This window comes from Phacochoerus africanus, chromosome 5, assembly GCF_016906955.1.
Source record: "Phacochoerus africanus isolate WHEZ1 chromosome 5, ROS_Pafr_v1, whole genome shotgun sequence".
Classification (NCBI taxonomy): Eukaryota; Metazoa; Chordata; class Mammalia; order Artiodactyla; family Suidae; genus Phacochoerus; species Phacochoerus africanus.
In genome coordinates this window covers 44517195-44543905 of record NC_062548.1, presented here as the reverse complement: position 1 = coordinate 44543905, position 26711 = coordinate 44517195, and the positions used below count along the sequence as shown (strand labels likewise).

The 26711-nt window shown below is 57.0% G+C and overlaps 1 protein-coding gene across 18 annotated transcripts; it reads left to right on the top strand.

Moving 5' to 3' along the window:
* Positions 1-569: 569 nt before the first annotated feature.
* Positions 570-26711, top strand: TBC1D24 (TBC1 domain family member 24). 18 transcript variants are annotated; one of them, XM_047780828.1, is made up of 12 exons: positions 829-1233; positions 6635-6732; positions 8958-9107; positions 14456-14564; positions 16274-17259; positions 17698-17715; positions 18157-18315; positions 19956-20019; positions 20992-21087; positions 21333-21555; positions 21916-22075; positions 22713-24217. In XM_047780828.1, exons 4-11 carry the CDS (start codon positions 14460-14462, stop codon positions 22068-22070), a joined length of 1806 nt encoding a protein of 601 aa, XP_047636784.1. In that variant the 5' UTR covers positions 829-1233; positions 6635-6732; positions 8958-9107; positions 14456-14459; the 3' UTR covers positions 22071-22075; positions 22713-24217. The 18 variants fall into 18 exon arrangements, 17 of the variants coding, with proteins under 17 accessions (XP_047636786.1, XP_047636787.1, XP_047636788.1 ...); XM_047780824.1 differs by having other exon boundaries at positions 8928-9107; XM_047780830.1 differs by lacking the exons at positions 829-1233; positions 6635-6732 and adding an exon at positions 570-633.

The window sequence follows — 26711 nt, the reverse complement described above, 5'->3', positions numbered from 1 at the left end:
CTCCCCCAACGAGGATGGTGGCCTCTGGTTCCCGTCTGACCCGCTTGTCACCTCTGTCTGCTGGGAGTCCGTGTCCCTGTCCCTGCTGCGTCTCTACCTCTTTTTTGGCCTGTTGTGCCCCTGTCCCTTGTCTCCATCTGGCTGTCTCTCTCAGCCTCAGGGTCCGTCCTCTCACATCCCTCCCCGAGGACCCCCTGCACCCTTCGTCCGCTCCGGACCAGACGACGTGCCCAAGCGGACGCGCGTCCCTAAGTCTACGCGTGATCCGGTGCGACAGTGGCTCCCGCGGGCAGCCCTGCAGACTCCCCAGATGCCTCCCGCCTTGCCGGCTGCTAAGCGGGTCAGCCCACGCCCCCCCCCCCGTCCACTCTCTCGCGCCCGAGGGCGGGGGGCAGCGCGCGTGCTCGCACTCCTCGCACTGGGACCCACGCACAGCTGGCGCATGCTCCTGCCGCCTTGCCGCGGGGCGTCAGCGCGCATGCCCAGAGCCCGATGCAGCGGAGACCAGCGGGCGCCCGGGGTGGGCAGCTGGCTGCGCTTCTCGGCGGGGGCGGGGCCGCGTGCGCGCGTGCGCAGAAAGGCGGGCGCTCGATCTCTCGGCAAGCTGAGGAGAAAGCGGCGCGGCGGGCGGAGGTGGGTGCGCGGCCGGCGCGGGTGGGCGGAGGTGGGCGCGCGGCCGGGCGGGCGGAAGCGAGAAGGCCCGGCGCGGAGACCGCGGGGGCGGCGGGGCCGGGTGGCTGGCTGTCATCGCGGCCCGGGTGTGCTGAGAGAGGGGGCGTGGGGGCCTGGCTGCGGGGCCTCTGTCCGAGACCGGGCGCGCGGCGGGGCGGCCGGCGCGCGGGTCCGGGGTCTGGGGCCCGCGCATCTGGGGCCCGAAGCCGTCTGCCTGGCGTTGCCGGCTCCCCGCGGACCGAGCGCCGGCCTGGGCGGGACGTGGGGCAGGGGCTGATCTCGACACCGCCCCGCTGGACATCCCCCCGGGGGCAGAGCCGGCGCCCCTCACCAGGCCGTATCCGCGCGCCGACCGGCTCCGGGCGTGGCGGCGGTCGGAAAGAGCTGTCTCTGTGTCACTCCTTCCTTGGGGCGCTTTCCGTCTCTGCGGGGAAGGAAATCCGCTTCTGGACTCAACACTTGCAACAGATTCTCTGATAACATTCTGCCTTCGAAGACCTGCAGCAGCGCCCGCCCCGGCCCTCCGCTGGCTCCAGGATGACAGCCGGCCCGCCTGCCTAGGTATCTATCCAGCCGTGTGAGCCTGGTGTGGTGCGTGCCCCCTTTGGAACGGACGCAGTGCCAGGGAACAGAAGCATTTCCACAGGGCCCCTGGGCACTGAGCTCTCTGAGCCTTGAGTAAGCACCGCTGGAGGTCAGGGACAGGCTGCACCTGGTCAAGGTCCCCTCCCGGCAAGGGTGCTGGTGGCCTTGTGACTTCACTCAGTAAGGGAAAAGATGGATGGTGGGCCTCCTGGTTGAACACTTGCTGAGCTGACAGTAAAGGCCAGAGGTTGTCTAAGAGGCACAGGTTGTTGGGTTAGCGTGTGCCTGGAATGCACAGGCCTGCTAGTGGATGTGGCTGTGTTTATGATTCTGGTGTTGAGGTCTTTCCCCAGCTGCTTATTCCTTGTCAAGAGCTTGTCTACCAGTGGAAGCACTTTGAAGTGCTTTTCCTTATTTATATATGTATATATTTGCTTCAGTGCCATCAGGAACACTTCTAAGCAATGGCATGGGGCAAAAATCCTGTTATTTAGCAGATATAGCTGTTTTTCCTGCTTGAGGCAGAGGATTTCCCTCAGCCTTAGCATTCCAGCCCCAGCACATAGTAGCCACTTGTAAACAATTACTTAATTGCCTTGAAGGCAGGTGTGCCAGTTCTTTCCTTTTTAGGGAATACAGACTGGGAGAACAAACTCAGGTTAAAAAAAAAAAAGATGAAGAAATCTCACAATGGTTTTGCAGTTAGCATTTCTTTTGTAGCCAGTGGTATGACCCCCATGTACACTTCCTTTTGTTTTGAAGATTGGTCTTCGTGTAATCTTCTCAGCCCACAGTTAAAGCCTGTATGGGAGGTGCTTATCCAGTAGCAAATGCTCTGTTTAGAAGCTTATCTCTCCCTGTGAACAGGGCTGGAGCTTTGTTAGTCTTATCTCCGCGCCCTCCTTGCCTGGCATGGAATAGGCCCAAGGTTCTCCCTGGATGATTGTTGAAATGAACCAAGGTGCTGAAGCTAGTGCAGTGGTTTCATGTGGGTGAAGGGTGACCTTCAGGGCATGCAGGAGTCACCTAGTAATTTAGTCAGGCTTTTCATAACAATGACAAAATCCAACCCCCTGGATTCGCACGTTCACCTACAGGTGGGCCCTGCTAACTGTCGCTGGCTGCACCTACCAGCGGTGTCCAGCAGGCCAAGTGACCTTGGGCACACGGCCTATTTCTCATTACAGTCCAAGCCAACCTCTGAAGACATGGTTAAATGTTTGCTTTTAGATGGCTTTGGTTTTAAGTACATAAGGACAAAGAAGCAGGTTATATAAAAAGAGCATTTAACATTTCCCCTGTTGACTGTTTTACCTGTTTGAGCATACCTTCTCTGTTATGACAACTCTGTACAGGGAAGAAAGAAACCCTTTTCAACTGGAAGCAGCAGTTTCAGTGGCTGTTTCAAGTGACACTTTGCAAACGGAGATAATATCAAGGAAACACTTTGGGCTTTTCATTAAGGATCAACTTGAATTCATTACTGGATGATTTTTGTTATTCTTTGAACACAAGTTTATCCAACGCATACTCAACATGGCGAGGACTGGTGCCCTGTGTTATGGGGCTACGAGGTTGCGTGAGCCTATGCCCTTGCAGACCTTAGGGTGCACTGAGGAGACGGGCCAGTGAACAGTGGCACTGTAGTAGGCACTTCCATAGAGGTGGACAGAGCTTCTTACTGTGGATACAGAGGAAGTCAGTCCAACCGGCCTTTACTAGGGGTTCCTGAGAAGGGCTTCACTTACATTTTAAGAACAAATGGGGAATTCTGTTTGTGGCTCAGTGGGTTAAGAACCTTACTAGTATCCATGAGGATGTGGTTTGATTGCTGGCCTGACTCAGTGGGTTAAGGATCCGGCGTTGCTGTGGCTTCGGTGTAGGCCGGCAGCTGCAACTCTGATTTGACCCCTAGCCTGGGAACTTGCATGTGCTACAGGTGAAGCCCTAAGAAGCAAAAAAAAAAAAAAAAAAAAAAAAAAAAGAGGAATGGGAGTGGCAAGACCACGTGAGGAAATGGCCAGTGTGTGCAGGGTCCACCTACCACCCCCAGCTGCTGGGAGAAGGGCAGTGGGCACCTTGGGTTGTTGGGCTGAGGAGAGGAGAGAGGGGAAGTTGAGCCAGGCTGGCAGCAGATCAGGAGAGGCCTTGAGTACCAGTCCCGAGTTTGAATTTTACCCTGAGAGCAGTGGGGAGCCACTAAAGGGCTCTTGGGTTTGTGAGTGACTGGTCAGATAGTGCTCTTGGGTGACCAAGCAGTGGTGGCCAGGATGGGCTGCACTGAGTCAGGGACGGGTAGCAAGTAATACATCCAGCGAGCCAAAGGCTCAGCACCAAGGACGGGTGATGGGGGAAGAGAGAAAGCAAGACCACGAGCCGGGTGGCTACGGGGATGGGAAGGGCCAGGGTTAAAGGAGGACTCGGGGAACAAGGCTGGGGCACAGCAGCTGGTGGGGCCACATCACACACAGTGTGTGCTGAAAGGGAGCAGGCCCGGCAGTGGGCGATGACTTTCAGTGTGGAGATGTTGAGCTGAGCATCAGTAAGACTTTGTGGTCTGGAGCCAAGGAGAGCAAACTGGGCTGGGGGCATTTTCCTGTGTGACACTGAAGCCAGGGCATGGGCAGGCCTTCCCAAGAGAGTGTGGAGTGAGAAAAAGACTGAACTCTGGAGCTACCTAATATTTCCGGTCTGTAAAACAGAGCAGATAAGAGAACAAAAATCTGACTCCTAATACCTGGCCATTTGGGGGCATGGGAACAAGATCGTGGGCCTTTTATTTCTGTCACAGAGCCCTAGTTTGTTGATTAAACAGCAAAATGTAAGATACTAAAGGTTCAAAGTCACATGATTGATTCCAGATGCCTTCCTGTCACATGTTTATTTGCCTTTTGGGAAAATTCCAGATTGTCATGCATCTCAAAGACTTCATTCTCCTCCAGCCCATGGTTGGTCTTCTCACAATTAGACCTCTGAAAAAAGGGCCCTCTCAGACTGAGATAGATCCAAGCTTGCAGAATTCTTGGGGGTCCTTTCGCAGTCCTTCCAGGCCCCCAGTCTCCATGTGGTACGGCAGCATCCGTGGCAGGTGGCACTTGGGAAGGACTTGAAGGTAGAGCGGCCAGTGTGTAGTGCTGCCCCCTTCTCAGTCTTCCTCCCACACTGGGGGCTGCCCCAGAGAGGGTGAGGAAAGGCTGGTGTGCAGGAGGCCTGTGCACCCACCGGCAGCGCCTGACCCCACAAGGCCGTCCCCATCTCTGGATAAGCGCTGTCAGCAGTTGTCTTGGTCTCTTATGGAACTTGCTCACTTAGGGGCACGTGAGACAAGATCTCCTTCTGTCTTGGGCAGTGTCATTCCCCTGCCCGTGGGCCCTCATTGGTCGCCCCTGGCTGTCGCCCAAGAATCTGCCAGCAGGGGTCTTGTATGAGCAGCAGTCAGCCTGGTTTCTCTGTCCACCCTGCTCTCCTTTTACCAGTGATGAGAAGCTGCTCTACCAGGCTGGATCTGTTTCCCATGATCTGAAACTGTGTATCTGTGTAATTGTTACACAGTCTTAATTGGATACCTGTACACAGTGTGGGCTGTTGTTCAGCCATGAGTGATTATGTCACCCATAAAGGCCCTTCCACTGTGCAGGTTCCAAGTGTAGCTTGTTAGCTGTGCCCCTCCCCCACCTTCCCTGGCTTTGTCCCTTTGGCTTTTCCTTGAAGGAGTCTGTCCTCTGTAATTCCTTTTTTGGCAAAGCTGATTCCATAAACCTGGGGGTCTTGGAAGCATCCAGGTGCATACATTAGCTCCATCTCCCTCATTTCTCTTCCTGCCTTCTAGGCCTCTGTCTTGGGCCCTTTGGCTTTTTAGAGCCCTTGAAGGTGACTGAAGAACTGTCTTTGAATCTGAGCCGTGAGTGACACTCAACAGTCTGCTCCTTCAAGGAGCTGAACTGCACCCCGGCCCCAAATGGCTCTGCTCCCAGGGCCCTGTCCTGTGCCCACACTTTCTGCTGCTTCCTGAGCAAAGGCCTCCTTCCTCATCCTCCAGGGTCTGGCTGGGGAAGCCTTCCTGACCCCACTTTCCTCGTGAGCTGGGGGCCAGACACCCTGTGCTTTTCTCCCAGCACCTGCACCTGGTTGGCGTGGTCAATGCTCCTGTGTCCCCACGCCCAGAAGCTTGCGGAGAGTGGAGCTGGGGCTTGCATCTGCGTGCTCAGCGCTCCATACACCGGCATTCAGGAAATGTCTCGAATGCCTATTAAAATGATTAAACGTGCAAGATTCCCTCCCAGCCCGGCTCTGTTGTCAGGTCTAGAAATACTTGCTGAGAGCCTGCTGTGGGCCCAGCCTTCTGACACATACCTGTCACAGGCACCTTGCTTGGAATTCAGACTGGTCAAAATTCTAGCTCCTGACAGCTGGGTTCTCCTCCTCTGTTGCTCATGCCTCTCAGCAGGCTGGTTCCTCCTGTGCCCTTGCGGGAGGTTTCCCGGATATACTGTTGGGAGAACTTTCTGAGCTCAGAGGATAAAGATCCTGAGTGAGCAGAGCCACATTCCAGCCCCAACCCCTGCCTGTGGGCAGACCAGACCCGGTTGGGGGAGAGGTGTTCTGCCCAACAGCAGGACGCAGGGAGCCTTTTGAGTGGCTAAGCAGGTTAGGACTCTGCCTGGGTCTCATCCATAGGCTCAGGTGCCACTGCTAAGACCTGCAATTGAACCTCCGACCAGTGGCAGCAGATGGGCCAGCCAAGTGGCCCCGGTGCTCTGACTAACCTCCTTAATGGTTACGCCCTTTAGACCTGCCACATGCCCTCCATTGTATGCTGTCAGCAAAGGGCCCACTATCAAGTTCCCGGGTACCTGGCAGCCTGGCAGTCACCGTGGGATGCCAGTCACCAGTAGCCCTTGAAAAATCCCTCTGCTCTGCTCCAAGGCTGAGGCAGAGCACAACCTTCTCACCATGGGAAGATGCCTGCTGGGAAAGTTACAGGACTAGGATAAACCCGTCAGCAATGCTCCTCTCGTTCTTACGTAGAACTCGATTTTACTCTTGGGCCCAAGTGGTTTGGAATTTTCCTGAATCTCCTGAATCTCTCCTTTCCTCCTTCCTGGGTTCACCGAGTGTGGTGTGAGGCCCAGGGCTCCAAAGTCAGTATAGTAGACAGAGTTCCTATTGTGGCTCAGAGGAAATGAATCTGACTAGTATCCATGAGGACGCAGGTTTAATCCCTGGCCTTGCTCAGTGGGTTAAGGATCTGGTGTTGCCATGAGCTGTGGTGTGGGTCGCAGACGAGGCTTGGATCCCATGTGGCTGTGGCTGTGGTGTAGACCGGTGGCTACAGCTCTGATTTGACCCCAAGCCTGGGACCCTCCATATGCTACAGGTGCAGCCCTGAAAAGACAAAAGTCAGTATAGTGGAAGAGCTGGACTCCTAAGCAGGTCATCACAACGGCTGGCCAGGTTGAAGCAGGTTTGGACAAGGTGGGTGCCGGAGGCCTGCGTGGGCTAGTGGAGGAGGGGGCATTGGGGCTAGGCTTGAAGCAGGTGGGCCCGAGAGGTGTGTCCTGCCTTTCCCCCTTCCCGATGTCAAGGTTCCAGAAGCCACCTCTGGAGGGCAGGCAGGGCCGGGTCCTGAAGGGGCGGTGAACGGGAAGGGCTTTCAGGTGGAGGCGGGCAGACCTGCCTCGCAGTCACGTGCAGCATGTGAAGGTCCCGAGGCTTCAGGAAAGGGCTTGGAGGTGTGGGACTGAGTTCACAAGAGCATTCTAGGCTGAGAAGAGGATAGACTTGGGCGGAAGTGGCATTGGAGGGACAGGAGGAGCGGCGGCAGCCACAGAGGTGAGGAGACAGCAGAGAGGAGGGCTTTCCGGAGGCCTGGTGGGGGTGGGGGTGGGGGTGGGGGGGAGCTGGGAGCGGCCGTGTGTGCTTCAGGGCGATAAGAGCTCCTCCGAGGTGTCCGTTAGGTCCGGCTGCCAGGCAGTGCCGGAGGCAGCCTGCTGTCACCAGAAGCTTAACCGAAGGAAAGAAAGGAGAGGCTTAGCGGGAGGGGCGTGTCAAGAGCTGGAGTTGGAGGTTGGAGGCCTGTCTAGCAAGGAGGGAGCATTAGAGATGCAGGAGTGTTGGGGTCCCCAGGAGGTGAGATCCAGGACCAAGAGTGGGGAGTGCAGGTCAAGGGCCAGGGTCTGAAGGGAGAGGATGCTCTTGCTCCTGCCTGATTCTCTGGAGAGCAGGTGGGGTCACACTGTAAGCTGGTGCAGTCGACAGGAGCAAGCTGGCCCCGGGGGGCTCTCAGATTCCCTTTTTTTTTTTTTTTTCTTTCCTTTTTAGGGCCTCACCTGCTGCATTGGGAAGTTTCCAGGTTAGGGGTTGAATCTGAGCTGCAGTTGCCAGCCTACACCACAGCCGCAGCAACCTGGGATCTGAGCCAGGTCTGCGACCTACACCACAGCTCATGGCAACAGTGGATCCTTAACCCACTGAGCGAGGCCAGGGATTGACCCCGAATCCTCATGGATGCTAGTCGGGTTTGTTACCACTGTGCCACGGTGGGAACTCCAGGGCGAGATCCTCTCACCTCTACAGTTGGCTGTGGGCGTGGGAAAGTCTGCCGTCAGGCTGGCTTCTGGTGGGGGCTTTGCTGAGGAGCCGAGACAGGAGCCCAGGAGGGCTGGGAGCCCAGGCTTGGCGGGAAGGCACACCGGGGAGAAAGGCCTGCGAGGGCTGGCGGTGGGGTGTGCCGAGCTCCAGGCTGGGTAGGAGAGAGTGGGGGTTGTGAAGCGCCCCCTCTGGGTGGAGCAGTCTCTGGGCTGCCGGGGTGGAGATAAAGCCCAAAGGCTTCTGGAGGTGGGAGCTTTGAGCCAGGTCTGCTTGCTTGACCCTCAAATGCCCTGCAGTGAGGGCAGCTGAGAGGCGGAGGCTGAGAACTCGGAGATGCATTGGGTCCCGGGCATTGGGTCATGGGTGATTCCGCTGCTGTCGGCCTGAAGGAAGGGTGCGTTCGGGGACAGGATGGGGGGGGCGGGGTGGGGGGGGTTGCCACAGGCAAGTTCCTGCACAAGAAGAGAGGTGGGGCTTGCGGAAGCAAGGCAGCAAGGTAAGGGAGCGTGGGGGTCAGTGCCTGTGGTCACCCAGTCAGTGCCTGTCACCACCGCCACGTGCAGACCTGGAATCCTCCTAGCGCCGAGGCCCGAGGTGGGGAGAGGAGCGTCCTTGACCCAGGGTTCCAGAAGGGCCTTGAGGTGTGTCTCCGAGGCCTCCAGCAGATTCTTGGGGGTGAGGGTGGGCGTTGCCGGGCCTCTCCCCCGGCAGGAGTGGGTCGGACTTGACTTGGACTTGAGGTCATCACTTCTCTTGGAATGCGTCCTGCTCCCAGCTGTCACGCCCAGGCCCTGCCCACCCCGCCCCTGCTGGGTGCCCTGGGTAATGGCCTCGGGGCCCCTCCCAAGCCCCCACCTCCTTCCCCGTCTCTCCCCAGAGCTCTGCCTGCCACACCTGACTCACAGCCCTGTCTGCCTTCCAGGCCGTCCTACCTGCCCTGCCTCTGTGCCCAGGTACCCTGCAGGCAGAGCCACGCCCTCCCTGGCCACACACTGGACATCTTCCCTGCCTGGTCCTACTCAGATTGTTTTCTGCTGTGCCACAACAGGAACTCCCCTGATATGTCACCTTCTGCTTAGGCTCTTATCCTGCTCCCTCTTCTGTGGCAGTGATGTCCATTCTCCTAGCGCAGCTGGCGCCCAAGACCATCAGCCATCTCTCAATCCACCTCTGGCCGCTCCCATCATCTGCCCAAGGCCTCCCAGTTGCCATGCCCTCCGTTGTGCGATCGTCCTCATACTCATCTTTATGCACTCCAGGTACCTACCGTTGCCCCTTCTGTGGCTCTCGTGTGGCGTTAGCACCCTGCCCTGGGGGATTACCAGTACCCTGCCTGGCCTCTCATAGTCTCACTGTGTGAGCTGTAATCATTTGGTCTCTTCAAGAACCACCCTTACTCTCTTTTTTTTTTTTTTGTCTTTTGTCTTTTTGTTGTTGTTGTTGTTGCTATTTCTTGGGCCGCTCCCACGGCATATGGAGGTTCCCAGGCTAGGGGTTGAATCGGAGCTGTAGCCACCGGCCTACGCCAGAGCCACAGCAACGCGGGATCCGAGCCGCATCTGCAACCTACACCACAGCTCACAGCAAGGCCGGATCATTAACCCACTGAGCAAGGGCAGGGATCGAACCCGCAACCTCATGGTTCCTAGTCGGATTCGTGAACCACTGCGCCATGACGGGAACTCCCCACCCTTACTCTTATATCCCCAGTGTCCTGCCCAGAAAAGGCAACTTAGCAGAAGTTTGTCAAATGAATAAAAGTTTGGATCAAGGGGAGCTTTGATGGGGTGCTGGGCTCTTCAGGAGAGGCAGCCTGGAAAGGAGACATAGTACCCAGTGTTGACAGGGGGTTAAGGTGGAACTGCCTGGGGAGTTCCTTCTGGTGCAATGTGTTAAGGATCTGGCATTGTCACTACAGTGGCTCAGGTCGCTGCCGTGGTGTGGGTTCAGTCTCTGGCCTGGGAACTTCCACATGTGGCGAATGCAGCTAAAAAAAAATAAAAAAGGTGGAATTGCCCAGACTCGATGTGGGGATCTGTCTGGAGTTCCATTGTGGCTCAGCAGGTTAAGAACCCAGCATACTGTGTGTGAGGATACAGGTTCGATCCCTGGCCTCGCTCAGTGGGTTAAGGATACAGTGTTGCCATGAGCTGAGGTGTAGATCGCAGCTGAGGCTCTGATCTGGTGTTCCTCTGGCTGTGGTGTAGACCAGCAGCTGTCGCTCCGATTCAACCCCTAGCCTGAGAACTTACATATGCTGTAGGTGTGGCCTGAAAAGGACAAAAAGAAAATGTGGGGGTCCGTCTGTCACACGAAAGTGAGTTGGTTTTCAAATCCAATTGTTAGGGAAAATCTTGTTCCCCCTTCAGCCCCCTTCAGAGATGAGAAAGGGAGAGATCCCGAGAGACCGGGTCAGACACAGTGGTGTTAGGATAGCAGCGTAGCATTGAGAAGCCAGGTAGGTCCCTTGGAGTTCTGATTGTGGCTCAGTGGAAACAAATCAGACTAGCATCCGTGAGGACACAGGTTCGATCTCTGGCCTCGCTCAGTGGGTGAAGGATCCTGCGTTGCCGTGAGCTGTAGTGTAGGTCGCAGACACAGTTCAGACCCCGCATGGCTGTGGCTGTGGCTGTGGCTGTGGCTGGCAGCTGTAGCTCCGATTTGACCCTTAGCCAGGTCTCAACTGGCAGAGGAAAGAGTGTGGGCGAGGCTTGCCATCCTGGAGGACCTGAGGTGGGAGGAGGTCGAGGACACTGTGGGGTCCCTCTGGAGGCTGACAGGTCAGGGTTGGATGTGCCTGTGCTGGGGACCCCCAGGTACCTCTCTGTATCCCAGTTTCCTAGAACCCCTGAGGGACCCCCACACCCCTGAATAGAGGCCACGCATTTTCCCTGGCCATTTTACTTTGCTTTTTAAGAAATCCTTGCTTTTGAGAGCCCGAACTCGCAAAACAGATATCTTACTTGTGAGGGAAGGGGACTCGAAGGTCACGGGAAGGGGCTTCCGAGGCGGGGAAGCGGAAAGTGGGGGCCTTGGCAGCAGCCCTGCCGCAGGCCAGACCCATCCCTCCCCAGACGAGCCTGAGCCAGCGCCAGGCCGGGAACACCTGAGCGCCCTGGAGTGGCAGCCCGGCCTGAGTGCCTTCTATAAACAGTTAATCCTCCAGCGAGCGATTGGCTTTTCAACACATCCCTTGGATGGCGTCCCCTCCCGGCTTCCCACTGCACTTAGAAGGACAGCCCCACCCTCCTTCACCCCAGATGTCTCCGCTGTCCGTCTCTGCGCTCCAGGCCTGGCCCTGCCCGAGGGCCTTTGCACTTGCTCTTCTCGCTGTCCAGAGGGACCTTGCCCCAGCTCCTCGGGCTGCTTCCCTCCCGTCGCTTCAGGTCACACTGGGAGAGACCTGCCCTGGCAACCCTAGCTGAAGTACCGCCACCCTCCTGAGGGCTGTGTGGTCCCCGCTGTCTGGAACGACTGCTCTCTGCAGTCCTTGTGAGTCTAACAGGATGTTGAGTGGCATTTTTCCTGTTTTTCCCGGAATTGCAGCTTAGGCCCAGAGCTGATAGAAAAACACAAAGTTCCTTTTTAATTCCAAATTCAGGGAGCTGTGGGCAGCTGGGGCCAGCCTCTTCCCGCAGGGCTGGTAGAGAGGTGCCGCCTCAGAGCCTGCCCTGCCCCCACCTCCATTCTTCTGCAGTGAACTTGCAAAACTAGAGGTGGAAAGAGAGAGAGAGAGAGAGAGAGAGAGAGAGAGAGAGAGAGAGAGAGAGAGAGAGAGAGAGTGTGTGTGTGTGTGTGTGTGTGTGTGTGTGTATAGCCTTAAGGCGAGTGCTGTGTTTGTGGTTAGAATTCATTCCTTCCCTCCCCCTCCTGAGCCCAAGGGAAAGTGGTTTTCCAGGGCACCTGCTGGCCGTCTGCCCTGCGCTGCCGCAGGGGTTGGGGCGGAGGTGGTAAGAAAGAGCAGGATGTACTTGTTTGTGGGGAGTCGCCCCACCCCAGCCAGTGAGCCCAGAGTAGGAGTTCAAAGCCGAGGTGTTCCATGGGGATGAATGCCTGTGACGTGGCTGTATGGATCTGCTCCCTTTAGAGCCAGGCGCCTGCTATGCGTGGAGGAGGCCTGGCTTTGGGGAGCTTCAGCCTGACAGGTGGCAGAGCTAGACTTTGAAGCCCGGCCCATCTGACTTTAAACTGGATTGTTTCCTGTGTTAGCTCCTGCTTCCCTCTGCCAGGTTCGGACCAGGAAGCATGGCCTCCTTCCTGGGCCTGGTACCTTGGTCAGGAGATGGGGGCCTGTGTGGAACCATGGAGCCTGTTTGCCCAGTAGCAGCAGGAGGTGTGGACAGTGTTGTGTGGTGGCCACGTGCTGCAGGTGGAATAACTGGGGAGGGTAGCGCTTCAACTCTAGAGCTTCCCTCGGCCCTGAGGGCCCTGGCTGGGCAGCTGTGCTTCTGATCTGTCTCCCATGTCCTGGCTGCCCTGTCCCAGTTGCAGTCCAGCCTGTCTGACTGGGTTGGGATACGTGTACACATAAATGCAAGAAAAAAGGTTTGATGAATACGCCCAAAATTGTGAGTGTGATGATCTTGGATAGAGGAGAGAGTAGGCTTGGGAGGGTAACTTAAACAGGACTTGACCTTTTTACTCTATAATTAGTTATTATTTGACTTTTTTCAAGACCATGCACTCATGTAAAAAACCAGACCAACGAAAACCTACCTTGGCACGCAGTTTTACAGATGCCTCGGGAGGTCAGCACGAGCCTTGGCGGTGGCGCCTCAGACCCACCATGCTCTCTTTTCGGGTGGGCACTTGGGGAGGAGGCCTGCAGGGTCCAGGGGACTCCTTTGGGGTCTCCTGCACTTGTCTTTGCCTCAGGATCCCTCCATATCCAGCATGTCCCCAGGCCACTTGCAGCAGCAAAGACAACCATGGGTCTGCATCTCTCGCTAAAGCTCTTTTTTGGAGGAATTTGCAAGGGGCAATAACCTTTTTTGGAGTTTCCAGTTTAATTTAATACTCAACCGGAATCTGAGGCCAGTTGAATGAGGGTGGGCACTGTCCTCCCCAGCTCTTGTTCTGTTTGTAAACATGTTTATGGCCCCAGCAAGGAGCTGGTTGTGTTCACACAGCAGGATGGGCCTGGGATCCCTCCAGAGGCTGGTGGGTTCAGAGCCTAGAACGAAGGATGTAGGAGTTCCCGTCGTGGCTCAGTGGTTAACGAATCCGACTAGGAACCATGAGGTTGCGGGTTTGATCCCTGGCCTTGCTCAGTGGGTTAAGGATCCGACGTTGCCACGAGCAGTGGTGTAGGTCGCAGACGCGGCCCAGATCCCATGTTGCTGTGGCTCTGGCGTAGGCCAGTGGCTACAGCTCCGATTAGACCCCTAGCCTGGGAACCTTCATATGCCACGGGTGTGGCCCTAGAAAAGGCAAAAAAAGACGAGCAAAAAAAAAAAGAATGAAGGAGGTAGACTCCATAGGTCATTTGCACGTGGAGGATTGCAGAGCGTGGCCTGGGCATGGCCGTGGGGATGACTTCACCGCCTGGTGGGCGGACCAGACTAAGCAACTGCCATTTGGGTTTCTTTTCTTCTGAGGAAGAAAACATCGTATGAGTCCCTAACATGAGGTACCTAGAATGGCCAAAATCATAGAAGGGGGGATGGAGAGTCGGGGTTTCGTGGATGCAAGATTTCCACTTGGGAAGACGGATGGTGGTGATGGTGGCACAGCATTGTGAAAAGGCCTGACGCCACTGCATGGACACCTGAGTGGTTAAAGTGATATTTGTGGGAGGAACCTCACCCCTCGCATGCGGAAATCGCAGGCCAGGTGTTGAGTTGGGACCACAACAGTGACCTGAGCCTCAGCAGTGACACCACCAGATCCTGTAACCACTAGGCCACCAGAGAACTCCTATTATTATTATTATTACTTTTTTTTAGTGCCACACCTGAGGCATATGGAGGTTCCCAGGCTAGGGGTCTAATCGGAGCTGTAGCCACTGGCCTACGCCAGAGCCACAGCAACACGGGATCCGAGCTATGTTTGCAACCTACACCACAGCTCACAGCAACACCGGATCCTTGACCCACTGAGCAAGGCCAGGAATTGAACCCACATTCTTCTTTTTTTGTTTTTTTGTTTGTTTGTTTGTTTTTTTGCCTTTCCTAGGGCCGCTTCCCATGGCATATGGAGGTTCCCAGGCTAGGGGTCTAATCGGAGCTGTAGCCACTGGCCTACGCCAGAGCCACAGCAACATGGGATCCGAGCCACGTCTGTGACCTACACCACAGCTCACGGCAACGCTGGATCCTTAACCCACTGAGCAAGGCCAGGGATCAAACCCGCAACCTCGTGGTTCCTAGTCAGATTTGTTAACCACTGAGCCACAGTGGGAACTCCTGAACCCACATTCTCATGGATGCTAGTCCATTTCATTTCACTGCACCACAACGGGAACTCCCTGTGTGTTTCACACAATAAAGAAAGAAAAGAAAAACCCATGTCAAGGCGCTTTCTTGAGATAGCTTCTCACACGCAGGTTTCACGTTGCAGTGCTTTCCCCTCGGTGCTTCTGAGGTGTTATTTCCTTTAATATTTTCAGATGAATGTTCTCGAGGCAGGGGCAACGGAATGATCCGTTCATCTCCCAGAACTCACTGAAGCAAACCCTTGTGAAACTTTGGAACGGTGATGCTGTCCCAGGCCAGAAGGTTAGTCCGAGGTGCCTGGGTGGCCTGTTGTGCTTAGTGCTGAAGACAGGAGCCTTGGCACAAGCAGCTGTGGAAGTGCGGTATTCTGCGCCCTGGGCCTCTGCCTCCCTGTCCACGTGTGGCCAGAGTCCCAAAGAGCACAGTTTATCCGTTGTTTCTATGTCTCTGGGAATCTCAGTGGTTGCCCATGATGGAGAGATGGCATCAAACCCACCTGTGCTTCTGGTTCACTCGGTTCCAGAAAAGTCCAATTGTTTGGGGTTTTTTTTTTTTGTCTTTCTAGGGCCACACCTGTGGCATATGGAGGTTCCCAGGCTAGGGGTCCAGTCGGAGCTGCAGCTGCTGGCCTGTACCCCAGCCACAGCATTGCCAGATCTGAGTGGTGTCTGCGACCCACACCGCAGCCTGCCAATGCTGAATCCTTAACCCACGGAGTGAGGCCAGAGATCGAACCCATGTCCTCATGGACACCAGTCAGGTTCGTTAGGGAACTCCTTTTTTTTTTTTTTTTTTTTAATGTCCAGTTTTGAAGCTGTGACACCTTCCGTTTATTTCTCAGGCCTCACATCTCCTCCCACCAGAGAACCCCCCTGGAATAGCTGCCTGGAAGTTAGCTGGTATTTTTAGAACGTTAAGAGCTGGCCTCCAAATTCCAGCCAGGGATGGTGGGACAGAGCAGGTGTGCGTCCTCCTCACGACACACGTCTGATTAAAGGTCTGGATCCTTTGAGAACTGAAACGCGGCGGGGTCTGACGTCTTAAGGGAGCCTTTGTGACTAGCAGCTCCTCAGGAGGCCCTCAGGCTGCAGGGTGAGGAGTGGGCACCTGATGGGCCACCCTCCCCTGGGAAGATTTGTTCTCATCAGGGTCAGCCTCTTGCAGCCTTTACAGGAACTCATCTCTAGCCTCTCCTTACCTGGAGTCTCTGCGACCTCTTCCAGTGTCTTCTTAAGCCCCATTAAAGGAAGTTATGCTCCAGAGCTCACAGTGAATTCTCAGAATGTCCACTTATCTCGAATGGAAGCCCTTCTGATACTTTATAGAAGGATTAAAACTGGAGTTCCCATCGTGGCGCAGCAGAAACGAATCCGACTAGGAACCATGAGGTTGGGGGTTTGATCCCTGGCCTCGCTCAGTGTGTTAAGGATCTGGCATTGCCATGAGCTGTGGTGTAGGTCGCAGACGTGGCCTGGATCTGGTGTTGCTGTGGCTGTATATAGGCCGGCAGCAGCAGTTCTAATTCAACCCCTAGCCTGGTAACTTCCTTGTGCTGCGGGTGCGGCCCTAAAGAGACAAAAAAAAAAAAAGAAAGAAAGAAAGAAAGATTAAGACTGAAATATGTTCTTCAAAAGTGTAAACCTTCAGAGTTCCTGCTGTGGTGCAGTGGGTTAATGATCCGGCTCGTCTCTGCGGAGGCGTGGGTTTGCTCCCTGGCCGGGGACATTGGGTTAAGGATCCGGCATTGCTGCAGCTGTGGCCTTAAGTTGCAGCTCCGGCTTGGTTTCAATCCCTGGCCTGGGAACTTTCCACATGCCACAGGGCGTGGCCAAAAAAAACCCCAAAATGAAACAAAACAAAGAGTAAACCTGCATACATGTGTATGAAGCATGGTTTTTAACCCCATAGGGCACGGGATGGCAAATAGGCTAGCAGGAACGCCTCGGAGAGGGGGCTGGCGGATTTAGCTGCTGCCCTCTGCCCCCGTCCAGCAGCCCGGGCTCGCCTGCACCATGGACGCCCCAGGCTACAACTGCTTTGTGGACAGAGACAGGATGGATGCCGCCATCCAGGACCTGGGGCCCAAGGAGCTGAGCTGCACCGACGTGCAGGAGCTGAAGCAGCTGGCGCGCCAGGGCTACTGGGCCCGCAGCTACGCCCTGCGGGGAAAGGTGTACCAGCGCCTGATCCGGGACATCCCCTGCCGCACGGTCACACCGGACGCCAGTGTGTACAGTGACATTGTCGGCAAGATCGTGGGCCAGCACAGCGGCAGCAGCCTGCCCCTGCCCGAGTTCGTGGACAACACACAGGTGCCCAGCTACTGCCTGAACCCGCGGGGCGAGGGTGCCGTGCGGAAGATCCTGCTGTGCATCGCCAACCAGTTCCCCGACGTCTCCTTCTGCCCCGCGCTGCCCGCGGTCGTGGCCCTGCTGCTCCACTACAGCATGGACGAGGCCGAGTGCTTCGAGAAGGCCTGCCGCATCCTGGCCTGCAACGACCCCAGCAGGAAGCTGATTGACCAGAGCTTCCTGGCCTTCGAGTCATCCTGCATGACGTTTGGGGACCTGGTGAACAAGTACTGCCAGGCGGCCCACAAGCTGATGGTGGCCGTGTCGGAGGACGTCCTGCAGGTCTACGCGGACTGGCAGCGCTGGCTATTCGGGGAGCTGCCCCTCAGCTACTTCGCCCGTGTCTTCGACGTCTTCCTGGTGGAGGGTTACAAGGTGCTGTACCGCGTCGCGCTGGCCATCCTCAAATTCTTCCACAAGGTGAGAGCCGGGCAGCCCCTGGAGTCGGACAACGTGAAGCAAGACATCCGCGCCTTCGTCAAGGACATCGCCAAGACCGTGTCGCCCGAGAAGCTGCTGGAGAAAGCCTTCGCCATCCGCCTCTTCTCTCGGAAGGAGATCCAGCTCCTGCAGATGGCCAACGAGAAGGCTCTGAAGCAGAGGGGCATCACCGTCAAGCAGAAGAGGTAGGCGGGACCAGGCTGGGCCAGAAACCCTCGGGAGAGGAGAAGGGGCCCAGACGGCACAGGGTCCTGTCCTCGGGAAGCTGGGTGCTGCCTGTGGCACCGGGAGGCCCAGCAGGGAGCCGGGCTGGCCGCCTCGGGTTGCCTCAGCGGCTCCTGCTCCAGCACTGTAGCCCCGGGCTCCCTTGCTGGACATTCTCATGGCTGCTGGACATAGGCCCTGCCCTGAGCACAGCCTCCTGGGGAGCAGGCGTGGGACGGGCCCAGCTGTCCTGAGACCTTCTCAGCGGCAGACGCCGTGACCGTGCAGTAGGCGTGGAGGTCTTTCTCCTGGGACAGAGGCAAGCATGTCCTGGGCATCATTACCTGCCACTAACCTCTCCTTGTCTGTTTTATTTTTCTTCCTCTTCTCCGTGTCCGTTGCTTCCTCCTGTTTTTCAGTGTTTCACTTTCTAAAAGGTAGGTCTGGAAACCATGTCTCCACGCCTGGCTTCTCTCTGTCTTCCCGCCTGGCTGCGTGCACTGGCTCTGGGGGCTGGCTTCAGCAGTGCTGCCTCAGAGCCTGGCTGATGCTCAGGCTCTGTCTGTCTGTCCGTCTGCCTGTCGGTGCTTGGCTGGCCCTGCAGCATTGTCTTGCCAGAGCTGACTCATTCTCTGTCTCCGTTTCTTAGAGGAAAAGTGCTGGGCGCTGTCCCTTCTCTGTAGCGGGGGGGTGGGGGTGGGGGCTTGGGCTCCAGGGGACAGTGCCACCCGTTTCTCAGGGAGGCCCCTGGAACCAGGCTCTGACCTGGCTGCCTAGGTGAGAAGTCTCCTCCGGGCGGAGCCCCACGGAGGCTCCGCACCCCTGTGGGGCGGGGCGGGGCGGGGCCAGGGGTCTGACCCTGTGGCCGCTATCCCCAGGCAGTTCGTGCACCTGGCCGTCCACGCAGAGAACTTTCACTCGGAGGTTGTCGGTGTGAGGGAGATGAGGGACATCTGGTCGTGGGTCCCGGAGCGCTTCGCCCTCTGCCAGCCCCTCCTGCTTTTCTCTTCCCTGCAGCATGGGTACAGCCTGACCAGGTAACGCCGGGAGGCGGGGGACGCGGGCTCCAAGGGTCTGCGGTGCAGAAGGGTGGAGTGGGCTGTGGAGCCACATAGCTTCTGAACTGGACCTTTGAGCCTGGGCACCTGGGCAAGGCCGTGCCCGTTCCTGGGGGGCGCTGGAATTGGTAGCCGTTTTTCTGGGCATCTCTCACTCCCAGGTCACCCAAACTTCAGAGGTCAGTGCAGTACACACCATAGCTCCAGGCCGCCACGTGGGCATTGTGGTGATGCAGGAGGTAGGGTATCCCCCGCGGAGCTTGGCGCTGTGGGGGCAGCGGAGGTAGCAGGCCTTGGCCCGCCACTTCCTCTCCCCAATGTGGTCAGTCCACAAGGCGGGTCCAGGTTGGCCCTGTGGGCTATGCCAGCCCCTGGCCAGCATCCAGCATATTCTGGAAGGGCTCCCTCAGGACACACTGTCCTCTAAGGTCACTCTGCCAGAGCCTCAGGTGGCAGGTGGCCCCAGAAGCCCTGACGTGGAAGTTCCCGTTGTGGTGCAGCAGAAATGAATCTGACTAGTAACCATGAGGTTGTGGGTTCAATCCCTGGCCTTGCTCAGTGGGTTTAGGATCCAGCGTTGTAGGTCGTCGAGCTGTGGTGTAGGTCACAGATATGGCTCAGATCCCACATGGCTGTGGCTGTGGTGTAGGCCAGCAGCTGTAGCTCCAATTCGACCCCTGGCCTAGGAACCTCCATGTGCTGCAGGTGCAGCCCAAAAAAAAAGGAGTTCCCGTTGTGGCACACTGGTTAACGAATCCGACTAGGAACCATGAGGTTGCGGGTTCGATCCCTGGCCTTGTTCAGTGGGTTAAGGATCCAGCATTGCCGTGAGTTGTGGTGTAGGTTGTAGACGCGGCTGGGATCCCACGTTGCTCTGGCTCTGGCGTAGGCTGGTGGCTACAGCTCTGATTAGATCCCCTGGGAACCTCCATATGCCTCAGGAAGTGGCTCTAAAAGACAAAAAAAAAAAAAAAGCCCTGACTTGGGTCCAGGATGACCCTGTGGAGGTGAGACCAGCAGCCAGCCTAGGCCACATGGCAGGCACCATCTGTGGCTCCTCCAGCATCATGGCGTAGCCGGAGCTGCACTTAGCTGGCCCCCAACTCTGAGCAGTGCGGGAGGCCCCCTGATGGCCAAACAGAGCTACCAGGAACACCGGCCAAGCCCTGGGCACCTGGCACCATCATAGCGGCAGCCTCGGGCCTCCTCTCATGCCTCCCAGCACTGCCCAGTTCCCAAGGACATGCGAGCTTTCCTAGAGCAGGCACCTGTTCCTCTGGTTCTTGCTTCCCCAAGTGCCTGGCACGCGACTGTCTGCCGTGCAGCTTCTACTCTGTCATAGCAGCCCAGAGTCCCTGGGGCCTCTGACTGCTTGCTTGGCCTGCAGACCTCCTGGCCAGGGCCCCACCTCGGCCCAGGAAAGTGCCCTGGCCAAGGTGTTGCCATCCTCAGCCCATGTGCCTGGCCCCCAGGAGAGGAGGAAAAGCAGTTCCCCGGTCTGTCCACCCCCAGACCGACTGGGCATCTCAGACACAGGGTGTGGCTCCACAGAGGCTGGTGGGAGGCGGCCGGGGGCAATGGCCACTGTCAGGCCTGGCACGTGTGGTCTCTGCCCCCAGGTTCTTTTTCCATTGTGAAGGACACGAGCCCACAGTCCTGCTCATCAAGACCACACAAAAGGAGGTGAGGAGGGACCCGAGGGAGCCTGGGGTCCTGGCCTGATAAGCTCTGGGGAGTCTGTGCCCCAGGGTGGCTGGGTGCTCCCCTGGAGCCCCTACCCAGGCTTCCTGGGCTTGGGGGTGCAGAGCAGGGCCGGCCCTCCACAGAGAGGTGAATCCAGCCTCCCCACACGTCCCCCCGAGGCCCCTGGGCCTCCCTGTTTCCCTTGGGGCCAGGCCCCCAGCCTGGAACAGCCTGGCAGTTTAGAGGAGCTTTGCAGAAACGCCTAGAGAGCACGGCTCTGCCTCCTCCTGCAGCAGTCAGCGCCAGGTGAGTCGTCTGCCTTTACCTGCCTCCCCATGACAGGTAGTTCCTGGGGCCTTGTTCTCTGTATGGCTGTCGCCTGGAAAGTACCTTAAAATGTCTAGAAATGTCAGAGCTCACGTGCCCCATCCCAGGGCCTCTGCGTGCGGTAGAAGCTCCTTGTTCAGTGGCTCCCAAACCCGCTCCTGTGGAGGTTCTCGTCTCCTCATCCTGTGGGAGGCTCTGCACGCAGGTGTCAAGGAGGAGCCTGGGCACACGCGTCAGAGCCAGTGACCCTGATTGTCAGACACGCTGGGAACCCTGTGGCCGCTCAAAGGAGTGACTCTCACATGGTGAAGTCAATCACTTTGCCGGCTGCTGGAGGGTCGGGAAACATTTCTCGGGCAGGGGTGCCTCCCGCAAGCGGCCATCTGCGGGGCATCGCTGAGGTTGATGCCCTAGTCGTTGTGGCCGCGGGGCTCCTTTCCTTGCTCTGAGGCCAAGGGAGGACATGAAAGCAGCCCAAGGAAGCTGATGGCGCCGAGGCCGTGCCTGCTCCCTCTCACGGCCCGCCCGGCCCACCTTCCCACGCGGCGCCCCGGCCCCGGCCCCCAGGCCGTGACCCCCAGCAGCCAGGCCCCGGGCGCCCCTGCTGCCAGCGGGGCGCAGCCTCACCCGGGCCTTTCCTCCTAGGTGTGCGGGGCTTACCTGTCCACAGACTGGGCTGAGAGGAACAAGTTCGGAGGCAAGCTGGGCTTCTTCGGGACCGGAGAATGCTTCGTGTTCAGGGTGAGTGGGTCTTCCCTGGGGTCACCTCCGCTCAGGTGACCCCGTTGACTGTCAGTGCGGAGGCTATCCTCCAGGCCAGCTTCCCTGTCTCCTGGTTTGTGATTATTAGACCGCGGGTGCCATCTCCCAGCCCCGCCGGGGCCCAGCACACGGAGGGCGCTGACGAGGGCCTGGGGAGGAAGGTGGGCGGAAGGGGCCCTGCAGGCACCGCGTACCAGCTCCTCAGGCCGCTCCTTTGTCCTCAGCTGCAGCCCGAGGTCCAGCGCTACGAGTGGGTGGTCATCAAACACCCAGAGCTGACCAGACCCGTGTCCTCGGAGAACACCACCAGCCTGCCCTCGCTCTGCCACTCCGCATCCCCAGATGCCTCTGACCGACTCTCGCCCTTCCTGGCTGCTCGGCACTTCAACCTGCCCTCCAAGACTGAGTCCTTGTTCATGGCCGGGGGCAATGACTGCCTCATCATAGGTGGGCACCTCCCTGCCCTTGGCCGCTTAGCCCGGCAGGAGGGGCAGGGGCGGCCCTTGCTGACCCAGACCCGGGTAGGGCCCTGGGAGGCAGAGGAAGGGGGTGGCCTTGCTGGGGAGCAGACCCGGGAGGTAGACACCAGGACACGGGCGGGCACGGGGGTGCAGGCTCTCGAGCTGGTTTCGCTGAAGGCTGGGCACCCTGGAGAGGGAACCATCCGCCCTGTCATTGTGGAGAAGCCTCTGGCAGGGCTGGGCCCCGGCAGCTCCAGGACTTGCCTGTCCAGGTGGAGGTGCTGGGGAGCGGGAGAGCCCTCCGGGTCCCTGCTGGGCAGGCAGCGGCTGACCGAGCATCCCACAGGTGGAGGGGGCGGCCAGGCGCTGTACATCGATGGGGACCTGAATCGGGGCCGCACGGGCCACTGCGACACCTTCAACAACCAGCCACTCTGCTCAGAGAACTTCCTCATCGCTGCTGTGGAGGCCTGGGGCTTCCAGGACCCCGACATTCAGTGACAGGCGTGAGCTGAGGGTGACCGGACTGCGGCTGTAGGGAGGGTGGTGGCTGGGCCTCCTCAGGGAGGAGGCACTGAGCGGCGCTCCCCCACGTGCATGGGACCATCCGGGTGCAGCTGGGCTGGGCAGTGCTTAGCCGGCCAGGCCTGGGCCTCCTGGTGCTTCTCAGACCTGCCCGAGCCTCCATCTCCGCCTTGGTCTCAGGGCCTGGCTGTCCCCTGTGGGCATCCTGTGCCCCAGGCCTGGGGAGAGAGAAGTCCTGTAGCCCCCGAGCCTTAGTTCTGTGGGCTGGGGTGAGGGGCCCAGCTGGAAAAGCAGAAAAGAACCTGCTGCCGTGTGTAGGTCCATGGCGCCCCCTGCTGGTGCCTCTGAGCATGGCTCCCAAGGCTGCGGGACTTCCCTGGGGTGTGTGGGTCCCGAGAAGACAGCAGGTGCCTGGGGATTTGGCAGGACTGTCTGCCTGGAGCTTCTCGCTCAGGTCTGTCCCCCCCTTGCTGGCTTGGTGGGGCTGCCTCTTGGGCAGAAGCCGCCGCAAGCTGGAAGAGGGGAGGGCAGGGTTTGTGCAGAACTCCCTGCCCCTGGGGCCAAGGGCGGTGGGCTGAAGGGCCCAGGGGGACAGTACGTGTCCTTGTGTTTCTGCAGAGCCTGAAGCTTCGGCGGGCCTCATTGTGTGTTCACACCGGAGGAGGCTATCTCAGGAGGGGCGCTCTGGCCTGACCACCAGCCAGCCAGCAGCAGCATCACGAGGGACCCACGGAGCCTCCTCCGCCCTCCTCCTCTCCAGCTCCAGCCTCCTCAGCTCCTCTGCCGTCCCTGAGGCGGCTCCATTTCGATGCAGTGACCTGGGCCCCAGGATCCCATGTAGACCCTTCGGAGAGCCCAGCATGCCATTTTCTCCGGCCGGACCCACCTCACCTCCGCTGGGCTCCATGCACCGCGTGCTGGGGCTGCGCCGTCCCCAGCTCCCTGCCTGCCCGGCGCCTCTTGATGCACCCCTCTGCATGGCTCGATCCGCTCGTTCCTCTCACAGGCCCTGGTCGGGCACACAGCGTGGCTGCCTTTGCCCCCACCTCTCCCCCCTGCCACCTGGCCTGACTGCAGGGGCCGGGGACGGCCGGCCAGGGAGCAGCCCTCCCCCAGGACCCCCCCAGCTGGTCCTGAGGGCCTGGCCACCTGAGGGAAGAGAGGCTGACACCCAGGCGGCTGTGCCAGAGATGCCAGGGGTCCCGCCCTCCGTGCCCCCACACGCCACACCCGCCCTGCACACCTCGCTCCTCTTCCTGTGCTGGGCGCGTTGTCCCACCTACTTGGCTCCGCCTGAGCCAGGCTGCAGCGAGGCAGGGAAGGACCAGGAACCCTGTGTGGCTGCGGGCGAGCGGGCCATCCAGTCTGGAACTCAGGTTCCCCGACTATAACGTGGGGTCAGTCCTCCTGCTCTGGGGCCTCGGGGGTGGGGGCACAGCACGAATCCCTCTGGAGGGAGAGGCGCTGGACAGCGGTGTCACAGCCGACCCCCCCCCCCCCCCCCCCGCCGACCCCTGCAGCCCTTCTGCCCCTCCTCTGAGCCCCACAGCCCTCTGCTCCGCTCTGGCCTTGGTTGAACACAGTCTCACTACCTGAACTCCAGGGTTCCGTGTCTGGTTTCCTTAGCCAGAGGGATCTCCAGGGGCTCCCCCCGGCTTGCCCCCACATGGGGTGTAGCCTCCTTTTTGTCAGTGTTCTATCACGGGGACGCCACAGGCCGTTCAGACACAGCCTCTGACAAGCAGCCAAGAGCGAGGCTGAGCTCAGTGTGCAGGCTCCCTCTGCAAACATGCCGAACTGAGTATTCTTTTTCTGGTGAGTAAGTCCAGGGGCTTCTCCACGGCGGCCACAAGAGCCCCAACCTGGCCTTCCCCAGGGCCTGGCCCTCCCCGAGATCCAGCCCAGGGACGGCACTTGCTGTGTAATCACGGTTTCTCCATCATGGGGGTGTGGGGTGTGTGTGTGTGTGTGCGCGCGTGTGCAAAATAATCAGTTTCTTTGAATTTCATAGTTTCTTCCTAACTTTCCTGCTAAATTAAAAGGCATGTGTGATTATTATCTTTATTTTTTTATTATTGTCTGATATTAGGTGTTACCAAATAGAACATGATTTATTTTGTGAATATTCTTTTATTTCTTCCTGATTATTTATTATTAGTTTTTGATGTTAAAAATTAGCCAAAGTTTTATGGAATTTCATAATGAATTATCATTTATTTTCCTAGAAACATTTGAATTTTTTTTTTATTGGCCATGTCTATGGCATGCAGAAGTTCCCAGGCAGGAGTCAAACCTGTGCCACAGCAGTGATAATGCTGGATCCTTCACCTGCTAGGCTACCAGGGAACTCTGAAAAATTTTTTAAAAACAAAAAATGTTGAACATAGTTTAAACCAGTTCATTAAGTGATTTATTGAAGCAGACTCTATGTATTTAAAGCTTCAGAAAATCAGCTTTTCAAAAATAATTTGTAGGAGTTTCCGTTGTGGCTCAGTGGTTAACGAATCCAACTAGGAACCAAGAGGTTGTGGGTCCAATCCCTGGTCTTGCTCAGTGGGTTAAGGATTTGGCGTTGCCATGAGCTGTGGTGTAGGTTGCAGATGTGGCTCAGATCCCAAGTTGCTGTGGCTCTGGCATAGGCCGGTGGCTACAGCTGCGATTAGACCCCTACCCTGGGAACCTCCATATGCCACGGGAGCAGCCCTAGAAAAAGGCAAAAAGACAAAAAAATAATAATAATTTGTAATAATAATTTGTTTATTTTGTGAATTTTTCAATTTTAATTGAATTAAAATTAATATTTCGCGAGTTCCCGTTGTGGCATAGCTGAAACAAATCTGACCATGAGGATTTGGGTTCAATCCCTGACCTTGCTCAGTGGGTCAGGGATCTGGCGTTGTCATGGGCTGTGGTGCAGGACACAGCTCGGATCCCGTGTTGCTGTGGCTGTGGTGTAGGCCGGCAGCTGTAGTTCCTATTCAACCCCTAGCCTGGGAACTTCCATATGCCGTGGATGCGGCCCTAAAAAGCAAAAAACAAACAAACAAACAAAACTCAATTTTTCCTATTTTTACAAGTTCCATGCTTAACTTTTTTAGTTCTTGAGGGCAGTTTGGTTTAGAAAAACCTGAAGATTTCAGAAGGCCTTCACTTTTGTCTTAGACATTTCCCGAAGCCACAAATCCTTTCTCATAGTCCCCTTTCCTATTTCATACTTAGGAGATTGTTTTTGTAAGTTCATTCTGAAGTCGTCTTAGGTTTACCCAAGAGTTTCGAGGATGCTCAGAGCTCCTGAATGCCCTCCCTGGCTCCCCGACTGTTTGCTAAAACTAGGAAATTAACGTCAGTGTGAAGCTAGGAACTTAAACTACAGTCTTTATTTGGATTCCCTCAGTTTTTCTATGGGTGTTTTTGTTCCCAAAATACATCTAATTTTTATAAATACTTTTCTGTGTCTTTTTTCTTTCTCGGTGGCCCACATCATGTGGAGTTCTCAGGCCAAGGATCAGATTGCATATGCAGCTGCAGTTGTGACCTATACTGCAACTGCAGCAACGCCAGGTCCTTTACCCACTGTGCCAAGCAGGGGCTCGAACCTGCAGAGACACCACCGATCCTGCTGTGCTGCAGCGGGAACTCCACTTTCCCCCATTTTAATTAAATCCTGATGTCATCAAATTCACCAGACTAACACTGGTCAAAAAACCCTGCCACTAATTAGGCAGCACAGCCGTTGTCTCAAACGTGTATCCATATATGCTGATCCCCTCTGTCCCGTTTGCAGAGAAGTCAGCAAATGAGGTGAGCGTGCCAAGCACAGCTGGCTGGCGCTTCCCTTAGGCAGAAAGAAAAGCATGCGGATTTTTAAAATAACCTGTTGTAAAAAAAAGAAAAATGTATGATCTGTGTTGTGTTTGTGCCAGGTCGTGCACTAAATTAGGTACCTTGTGATTTGCTGCTCAAGTCAAAACGCCCCATGCACTTGCGGATGTGCTCGTCTCACCCGACTGTTTGGAATTTGTCACCACTGTGCTTGGGACCAAGGAAGCACAATCAGTGGACATTGTTGGCCGGACACTCTGGCCCGTGACGTGACATAGGACACACAGACTAAAGCCTCCTGCTTTAGATGGCTGAAGCCACGGGGTGGCTGCTCGGTTAGGGCCCCCGTTGGACACCCCCTGGTCGGAGGGGGCCTGCCGGCTGATCTCGTCCAGGATGCCAAGCGTCCCAGCCCCCGGTTTTACCTTCCCACGAAGTACCTGGGGGCAGAGCTCTGTTCCCCTCCATCCTGAAGCGCGCTCACTCGCAAAGGACATGCCTTGTCAAAAGCCCCCAAGCTAGAGGCTGACAAGAGAGAAGAGAGTTAGGTGAATAACTGCACCTTCTTATTCTTGCGTAGGGTGGTTATTGGCTGAAAACTGGGTTCGCGGACACACACTGTGGAGCATTTCAAGGAATGTAATCAGAACCTTCAAGGTCCTTGTGAAAACACGTGTAGTGAGAAGATGCATGGCTTTGAAGCAAAATCTGACTCTGGGAAAGTGAAGGCAAGTGACTCAGTAACATGTTGGCTCAGGGTTCATTTGAGTCCTGAGTAAAATGAACAAGAATGAA

What these genes read in the sequence shown, in the direction of transcription:
- TBC1D24 (XM_047780831.1), top strand. Translation starts at nt 14,460, where the DNA reads ATGTTCTCGAGGCAGGGGCAACGGAATGATCCGTTCATCTCCCAGAAC. An exon ending in CATGGGTACAGCCTGACCAG is followed by an intron (nt 18,316 to 19,955) that starts GTAACGCCGGGA and finishes CTCTGCCCCCAG; the next exon opens with GTTCTTTTTCCATTGTGAAG. An exon ending in TCAAGACCACACAAAAGGAG is followed by an intron (nt 20,020 to 20,991) that starts GTGAGGAGGGAC and finishes CTTTCCTCCTAG; the next exon opens with GTGTGCGGGGCTTACCTGTC.